The 9,878-nt window shown below is 34.3% G+C and overlaps 1 protein-coding gene across 1 annotated transcript; it reads left to right on the top strand.

The window, feature by feature from the left end:
• Window positions 1-464: 464 nt before the first annotated feature.
• Window positions 465-6,970, top strand: LOC121980366 (protein DEFECTIVE IN EXINE FORMATION 1-like). The gene is made up of 13 exons (XM_042532375.1): window positions 465-805; window positions 1,096-1,206; window positions 1,901-1,983; window positions 2,130-2,247; window positions 2,314-2,474; window positions 2,842-3,347; window positions 3,470-3,540; window positions 4,139-4,395; window positions 4,712-4,893; window positions 5,593-5,876; window positions 5,959-6,076; window positions 6,247-6,429; window positions 6,517-6,970. Exons 1-13 carry the CDS (start codon window positions 660-662, stop codon window positions 6,829-6,831), a joined length of 2,535 nt encoding a protein of 844 aa, XP_042388309.1. The 5' UTR covers window positions 465-659; the 3' UTR covers window positions 6,832-6,970.
• Window positions 6,971-9,878: the final 2,908 nt, after the last annotated feature.

Genomic DNA, 9,878 nt, shown 5'->3' with positions numbered 1-9,878 from the left:
TTCTCTCTCATCATACTTTCTCTCTCATCATTCTCTTTCATCATATTTTTCTCTCATATTCATCTTTCTCTCACATCTAATTTTTTCTCTTATTTTCCTTTAAGGGTAAAAAAAAGGAAATTTTGATTTATTTCGATAGAAAATATGCAAGTAACTAAACATTGCTTTTAAGAGTGATATCCATGCTCATACCCATTCCCATTCCACAATACAATGATTTCCATTCCGATTTCTATTCCTAGGAAAGAACCAAACGCCTCCTAAATTTTATTATGTTCTAAGTTTATTATTTGATAAGATAACGGAATCAAGTCAATTAAAATTTAAAAATAAATTAAACTGTTAAAATAATTATTTAAATTAATTTAATTTTTTTATCCCTAAACATTTGATTCATTTTCTCTTAGTGGCAGGGTCCGGTCGAACAACGAACCGGTTGAGTTTCGGTTTTTTTCTTCTTCTTGGCTCTGGATCTTCCCTTTCTTCTACAGTCACGGTTAGGTCTTGCAACGCTGATCGACGGCGGTGGGGGCGATGCCAGGCGATCCTCCGGCTTGACTATCTTCCAGATTCAACTCGTTTTCTTATTTCCGTTTACTGCTGTTAATCTCCGGAGTTAGGGTTTCTATCGAGCATTTGGAAGAAAAGCCACGGATCCGATGGGGTTCTTCGTGGGTCTTTTCATCCTTGCACTCCTATGTGCTGCACCGCAATTGCTTGCGGTGGATGGTGCCTCCCCGTCCAACCACACCAACAAATTCCGCGACCGGCAAGCAAGTGATGATATGCTCGGATATCCCCAGTTGTAAGCTCTGCGCCATTTATTTCTTCTAATTATTTTCATCTTCCCGATGTTTTTCTTTTACTTTATAAAAGAATCAACTAGAAATGTATCCAAGTGCTAGTTTTGATCTAAAACTTGTTTTTTCATGATATTCACTCTTTTTCTAGCTCCGTTACTGTGCCTGCATCAGTACTTTCTTAATTCCACAATGTTTAGTCAATGTAGAAAATTGGCTTCTTAAGTAATCCTAGATTTATGGCTTGAGCTCATTGGTACTGACGCCCACCCAATTTCTTGTTGTTTAATCGTAGAGATGAAGATGCTTTGTTGAATACTAAGTGCCCTAAGCATATAGAATTGAGATGGCAAACCGAGGTTAGCTCCAGTATATATGCAACTCCATTGATTGCTGATATCAACAGGTAAGGCATATCCATCACTTATCTGCCTGACTAGACATAGTTAACTTTGTTTGTGAAGGATTTCATGGGAACTAGTGCATTGTTTAGCACAAACTGAGCAAACTACTCGCCTTAAAAATTAATATTAGCAAATCTTCCTTGAGTTTCTGGATTTGAATTTGCTGATGAAGAATTCAAGATAAAATTGGCCTATTTAACCTTTCTTAATTTTCATACTATGCCACTGATAGATGTTGAGATAAAATTGGTTTGGGGAAGACTACTAAATTTTGAATTTCACCAAGCAAAGTGATAGACATTAAAGGCCTCACCATATTATCATTTAAGTTTTTTTTTATATCTTCATAAATGTCAATGTCTATGCTGAGATAGGTTCTGAAATAAGTCTTTTGAACAGCTAGGACCAATCACAATTCCTGCACATTTGTTGTCTAAACTAACCAAAGTTCAACTAAACTCTGTATTAACAGTGGTGTAGCCATGAAGTAAATCCAATGAATAAGCTGTTTCTTGTTTATTGATGTATAACATGTGTTTAGACTAAACATTTCTTTGGTGCTTACTACTTAACTTTTAAGAATAACAGTACCTGATCGCAAGATATCTGCCTTTGTTTTTTTTTAGAATAGTGGGCACAGAGTCGTATCTGTGCTAACTGAGAGGTTGACTTATTGTTGTATTCTTGCAACTCCAGTGATGGCAAGCTAGAGATAGTGGTACCATCATTTGTCCATTACCTCGAAGTATTGGAGGGTTCTGATGGTGATAAAATGCCAGGTATCTCTTTAATGTTATTTCTGTTATCTAGTCATTTATCTATAAATTTCAATATCTTGTTGGTAGCTCCTTTGCATGTTTTTTGTAGTTACTCAACACATAATAGCATATAGTTTCCATTGATATCAAAATTCCAAATTCATCAGGATGGCCTGCTTTCCACCAATCGACAGTCCATTCCAGCCCTCTCTTATATGACATAGACAAGGATGGTACAAGAGAAATAGCGTTAGCTACCTATGATGGAGTTGTAAATTTTTTCAGGTAAGTAGCTTCAACAATTGTTTGGTGGATTGCTGCACGTTGACATAAATCTGGTGGCTATAATAGGGTCTCTGGCTATCTGATGATGGATAAACTAGAAGTACCTCGTAGAAAGGTTCGTAAAAACTGGTATGTTGGCTTGGATCCAGATCCAGTGGATCGTTCACATCCAGATGTCCATGATGATTCAATTTCCAAGGAGGCTTCTGCTAAGAACTCAATATCTCGTATGTGATCACAACCCAACTGCAATCACCTTTGCTTTTATTTCTGTTTCCTGAGGATGTTGGCCACTTAGCCAAATTATAATTGTGCTGATTGTTGTTGTTCCTAAACTTTTTGTGTTTGCATTTTTATACTTATTTAAACGTGAAACACTGTGTTTTGCAAATCCTGTAACATATTTAAGATGTCTTAAGTAGCTTTGCTATGGTAAATATATTAGGATTCACATGTCAAATTTTGTAAGTATTTTATACGATGATTGAGAAATTAGCATATGGGTTTATAAACTAATATTCCAAGTATCACATATTCCTTTTTGAAATTCTGATTGTGAATCAAATTAGGAAATTTCTGTTGCTTTTTATCCAGATATAAATGGGAGCATGAATGGGTCAAATAATTATGATTCTACAAACATTGTGAACAACCTCTCAATGAATACATCTAAGCTTGAGGACAAAGGAAAACTTGATTTTGCCCAAACTAGTCAATACAATGGAGTGTCAACCAATCTTAATGATACAATCCAAAGGGACGCTTCATTGGGAAATGGTACAGAGGAAAATCAAACACAAACACAAAGAAGGCTTCTTGAAGAAATTGATAATCAAGGGGCCCACGATGGACATTCGGAAGATCATAACACTGGTGACGGAGTGCAAGGAGCAACTGTGGAAAATGACCAAGAACTGGAAGAAGAAGCTGATTCATCTTTTGATTTGTTTAGAGATACAGATGAGTTAGCTGATGAGTATAATTATGACTATGATGATTATATTGATGAATCAATGTGGGGAGATGAAAATTGGACAGAAGAGAGCCATGAGACAGCAGAAGATTATGTTAGCATAGATTCACACATACTTTGCACTCCAGTAAGTTCCATCAACTGCTATTTTTCAATTATTTTCCGTTGGAGTTGATCATACAGAAAAAGAAAAAAATCAGGGAATTTAATTCCTAAAGGCTTGACCCACATTTTTAATATTCTATGAAGGTAATTGCTGACATAGATAATGATGGTACTCAAGAAATGGTTGTGGCTGTTTCATACTTCTTTGACCGTGAGTAAGAATTTCTACTTTATACATCTGTGGTATTTTTACATGAAAAATTGCCCATAGTGATATGAAAACTGGTTCTGGTACTTTCTTTTGGATGTAATTATTCTGTGGAAAAGTTTGTGGTAAGCAACTTCTCTGCTTTTTGTTTAAAAAATTTTCTTGTACGATGATATCATCATCCTAGCCATTTCTGTTTCTTGAAATGAAAATTGGTGCTAAAGTCATAGACTAATTTGATACTTTCTACATCTGACATATGATATATTAATCTTATGTAGGTTACAATGTTACAATAATAACTCGATATTGATGGAAGTTTATTATAGGAACAATCAGCATACTTTTTTACACTGCTTTTCATGCAATTTTCATAAATTTAATGGTTGTATGCGAACCGTGGGTAATTATTCTTACTGGTCATAGTTGTCTAATTGATTCTTCATCTGCCCAAACTATGGTTGTATTAAACTGAGATACTACTATCATTTTGTTCTTGTATATTTAATGCATTTCATCAGGTATTGGTTTTTTTGGTGAATGTCATATATATCTAAGGTTTTTGTGCTTTCAATTCTTTCTTATTACAGTTGATAAGTTGGCAGGTATTATGATAATCCAGAGCATTCAGCTGAGTTAGGGGGAATCAACATTGAAAAATATGTAGCAAGTGGGATTGTAGTTTTCAACCTTGATACAAAGCAAGTCAAATGGATTCAAGATCTTGATTTAAGTGTCGATTCGGGGAATTTCCGTGCATATGTTTATTCTTCTCCTACTGTGGTTGACTTGGATGGTGATGGAAAATTGGACATTCTTGTTGGCACTTCCTATGGCTTGTTTTATATTTTGGATCATCAAGGTAATCTTTTTTGGTTTCATTTTATAGTTGTAATCAGGGATGGAGCTAGGAATTTCATATCACCAAGTTTCACTAATCTTGAACTGAAATGGACTAGGTCTAATGGCAAACTCGTGCCTTTATTTACTTAAGACTTTCCTAGATGTGACACTTATGTAACATTAATATCTCTTGTATTTCATTTCCAAAAAGAGAAGACAATGTTGTCTCTTGCTCTCTCTCTATCTCAAATATGCAATTATGTAATCTTAAATTATCAGAACCGAGCACAAAGCTTTGATTTCTTGATTTTATTTTTGAAAGCAATTTCGTGTAGGCCAAGTTAGAAACAAATTTCCTCTTGAGATGGCTGAGATTCAAGCACCAGCTGTGGCAGCTGATATTAATGATGATGGCAAAATTGAAATAGTGACAGTTGACACTCATGGAAATGTTGCAGCATGGACTGCACAAGGAGAAGAAATTTGGGAAGTGCATCTTAAGAGTCTAATACCACAGGCAAGTTTATTTCATTTTTATCTGGATGCCATTTAAACTTGATTCATTTCTTCTTAAGGTGATCTTACCTGTACTTGCGCATATTTATGCTGGATTTGATTGTATATACTCCATGTAGGATAAATAGTATGTTTTTTAATATTTTGATTTGAACAAAGAATTTCAAACCCGATGGAACTTATATAGAGAATCATAGTGTTATAATACTAACTGTCATTTTGTTCATGTGGCATGAATATGACTTGGATTGCCATTTTTCTCTCCACTAATACTGAGATCTGCATTTCACAGTGTTCTGTATGATAATATTAAAATATTTATTGTTCATAGAGATTTATAGCAAGCATGTTTTACCAAATGAAATACCTTTCACTAAACAAGCATGTTCTGAGGCAGATGTGAAACCTTGATTTGCCTTGTTAATTTGCCCTATGCATATACTACAATGCTAAGAAGCTATCTCCTTGAGACATTGCATATCTAATCTGTTCTGTTCTGAATTTTTAAAAGTTTGATTCTTGTTTAACTGTTCTGAGACATGTTCAGTTTTACTTCTGTTTATCTTGAATTGCATCTGTATTAATGTTTTTCTTGTGACAAACAGTTGCATTAACCAGCATGTGACAACCTGATTAGGATGTTATTAGGTATTAACATTTATTTATCAGTTACCTAAATGATTTTGAGATTTGATGCCAGAGCCCAACTGTTGGTGATGTTGATGGAGATGGACATACTGATATAGTGATCCCAACCACATCAGGGAACATCTACGTTCTCAGTGGCAGAGATGGTTCACATGTTCGACCTTTCCCTTACCGAACCAATGGAAGAGTTATGAGTCGGATTCTTTTAGTTGATCTAAATAAACAAAATGAGCAATCTAAAGGGCTAACTCTAGTTACCACTTCATTTGATGGCTATTTGTACTTGATTGATGGAACCACAGGTTGTCCAGATGTTGTTGACATTGGCGAGACTTCGTATGTTATTAACCATGGTACCTTGTTTATATCTAATACAATTTTCTTTACCTTTTCTTTATAAATGTTTTCTTATCTGCAGACACAGTATGGTCTTGGCTGATAATGTTGATGGTGGACATGACCTTGATCTTATTGTGACTACTATGAATGGCAATGTGTATTGCTTCTCCACTGCCTCATCGCACCATCCTCTTAAGGTGCCCTGGTTTTTGTATTTTGTTATGGCAGAATCTTAATAGTTCTCGTGACTTAGAGTTTTTATTTGTTTTTGTTTCATCTGGAAATTTCACACTAAATTTGGCGTAGCAGTTATTTTTAATCTTATCCAACTTGTAATGTTACATAGATTTGCTCCCCTTGATTGCAGGAATGGAGATCGCCCAACCAAGGTAGAAACAATGTTGCAGCTCGCAATTACCGTGAAGGTATATTCATTTCGCATGCATCCAGAGCTTTCCGTGATGAAGAAGGAAAACATTTCTGGGTGGAGATAGAGATTATCGACAAATACAGGGTGCCTTCTGGGTTTCAAGGACCCTATACTGTTACAGTAAGACAATTTCGACCTGTTTCTTTGAATCTTGCACGCTCACTTCCCATCATTGATTCTATTTCCACTCTCTTTGTTGAACACTAGACAACTTTGCTAGTGCCGGGAAATTATCAAGGAGAGAGGCGCATTGTGGTAAATCAGGTCTACGATCGTCCTGGGAAGCAGCGGATCAAGCTTCCAACAGTACCTGTCCGAACAACAGGAACAGTTGTGGTTGAGATGGTGGACAGAAATGGGCTTTACTTCTCTGATGAGTTTTCACTCACCTTCCATATGCATTACTATAAACTTTTAAAGTGGCTTACAGTCTTGCCGATGCTTGGGATGTTCAGCATCCTTGTTATTCTCCGGCCACAAGAGAGTGCTCCTTTGCCATCCTTTTCAAGGAACAGAGATTAACATCTGAGAGTTGGGATCGGGATCAGCACATCGGCATAGGAATTATTCTTTGAACTTTTCATTCCAACAGTTCGAGTCTAAACTTTGAATGAAATAGAGATTATATCAATTTTCACTAATTGCCAACTCAGTTGAACCATCAAATTAGGAAAGCTCGGGTTGTTATATTGTATTGGATCATCAAGTGCAACGTGATTGGACTACAGGTTCCCTCATCGGAGCATGATGTCAAGCCTATCGTTCTCCCGCAGCTGAGTATGATGATGAGCTTTATTATCTCCTCATCGATGCAGAAGGTTAAATTTATAACCACCACCATTTTGGGATTGATGAAGAATTTGAAAGATCTATGAAAATACAATCAAGAGAGCTCACAAATAGAAAGAGTAGACACCCAAGTTAAAAGAAACAAAGAAGAGGTGGGAAAAATAATTATCATGGATGCTAAGATGAGCAATGGCTTAGTTTCCCTTTGGCGATGGGAGACCCATAGTAAGGAAATGCAACTGTTATAAAAATAATGATATTATAAAAAATTACCATAAATTTATATATTTGTTTAATGATAAAATTATTCTTTTATTTATAATTTTATATTATTCTGTGAGTAAATAGAATATTATAATAAAAGATTCTAATCCGAGTCTGTGATGGTAGCTTTAGTGGTATATTAGGCAAGCAAGATATTAAAAGATTCGTACAATAATGACAATAATACTTTAATTTAATGGTATGACTATATAACAACAATAATTAATCTTACATCGAAAAACGATACAGATAGGATGTTTATATAAGTATATAGGTGTTTGGGTGTCCAGTGAAAGAGTGAGGGTGACATATTTGTTATTATAAAGTAAAATATTAATTTTCGACGGACGTGTAGAATTTTTTTTTTTTTTGACACTTCTTAGTCATTTAAGTGGTTCTTTTATATAATATAAGGATGGACGGTAAAGAATGTCTAGATGATTGTAATTATTTTTTTATGACAATTAGATAAGTATATAGGTAAAATTATTAAAAAAATATTTCAGTTTACATGTTTTCAATTGTTTATAAAGGTCTCTTCCAAATACGTGTAATAAATTCATAGCATACATAGAAGTAAAATGCTCCTATTGGTTGGGATTCGAATTTTAATTTTTCATGTTTGTTCCCCTGAGGATTTACCACTTTACCACTGCATCTGGAGATAATTTTGTGCTTGAACTTTAGAAAGAGTTACGGGTTTTTACTGAACAGTTTACATAAATGTGTAAAATACTTATTTCACGTACATAACTCTTAAAATGATTAAATCATGTATGGGATATCGATTTTACCCTTTGTCTCTCCCTCGTGGTTGTTCTCTTTTTCCACCTTGGCTATCGCGTGCATCCGAATCATGCGATTTGTCTTCTTGAAGTGCACCCAAATCAACACCGATGGCCGACGACTGTGCATTTTCTTCGTCAAACCTAAACCTAAACATAGCACGGTTCATCTTCTTCTTCAAACGCACGGTGCAGCAACTCAACGTGTTTCCGATGTTGTAGCATTGTACAACGGTTGATTTCTCTTCTTGACGTGCGCCCGAACCAACATTGACGACTAGTGCATCTTCTTCGTCAAACTTAAATCTAAACACCATAGTATAACCTGATTCAGCAACTCAATGTGTTTCATTCTTTGCAACACGGTGCAGGAACTCAATGAAGACAAACGACCCACCCCTTTGAAGTCCTAACTAGTGAAATGCAACCTTCCTCCTCTCCATCTCCTATTGCAATGGTCGAGCAAGGTATATTATTTATTTGGGTTAGCGTTCAAAGCTTCTTGAAGTGTGAACTATCCTTATAAATGAAGTTTGTGCTTTAGTTTGGTGTAAATCAATGTTTTGGCAGTTCCAAAACTTTCGACACTATTCCGGAAATTGCAAGCATTCAAGAAAAACTCCATAGCACCGACAATAATTAAAATCCTACCGAGTATGAAACTTTTCACTATGATCAATCTAGGGATGTATGTTGTCTTCTACTATATTTTTGTTATATTTTCCCCTTTTTATATATTATTATTATGAATTTGTAGGAAGAATAACATTTATAATTTTTAGATGTCATTATTTAACTCTTTAAATCAAAATACTAATTTTGGGTCTATCTTCCAGATAATTGTTTGTTAAGGGATAGATTCTAAAAGATTTATTGTATAATTTTAGTAAGATACACTTTTAATGATATATTGACTTCCTCTACTCGGTTAATGTGATTTTTTAAATATTAATAGAATTTTTGTCTACAATATGATTAATTTATGATTTTATCAATGCGGGAAAGATCAAATTTTTGATGAGATACTCACAGTTATGATGTAATCTATAGATTCATAAATAGAGAACCGAAACAAATCTATTACTCCAAACATATAAATTTGGGTACCAGCAATATGACACATTCAACTACATCTAGTGTTATAGTCAATACTAGAGAGACTATTAATTACATGTTCAATTTGAATGAACAAACTCCTAGTTTTGAGTATGATCCAATACATACAAGTACAAGATTGGAAGATCTTTTTGAGGATATGAGAATTGAACAAGAATATAATGAGAATAGAATGGAAGTAGAAATTCAAATGAATGTTTATGAGGATTAATTCTTAGCAAATGATATGCACTATTCATTAGATGAGCCAATCAACACTAATGAACATAGTGACCTTGAAAAGCAATTTCCATTAGCTGAAGATGCATATAAAATGAACATAAGACTTTTTTTTATTGTTAATCGAACAAGTAGATGACTCTATTGAGGAATTTTTTATTGGTAAGGTAATTGTGTATTTTTTTTAACTTTTATTATGTTAACTCAACTAAATTTCAATAGTACTTATATAAACATATATATATTAATATTGTAGGTATATGCAATACAAAAATATTTTAAAGATGCACTTGCTAAATATGCTATGAACAAACACTTCACATACAAAATAAAGGACATAAGGAAGAATAGAGTTAAAGTAATTTGTGATGAAGAAAATTGAATATGGATAATAAT

The sequence above is a fragment of the Zingiber officinale genome, chromosome 5A, assembly GCF_018446385.1.
Source record: "Zingiber officinale cultivar Zhangliang chromosome 5A, Zo_v1.1, whole genome shotgun sequence".
NCBI lineage: Eukaryota > Viridiplantae > Streptophyta > Magnoliopsida > Zingiberales > Zingiberaceae > Zingiber > Zingiber officinale.
This window is presented reverse-complemented; position numbering and strand designations above follow the sequence as displayed.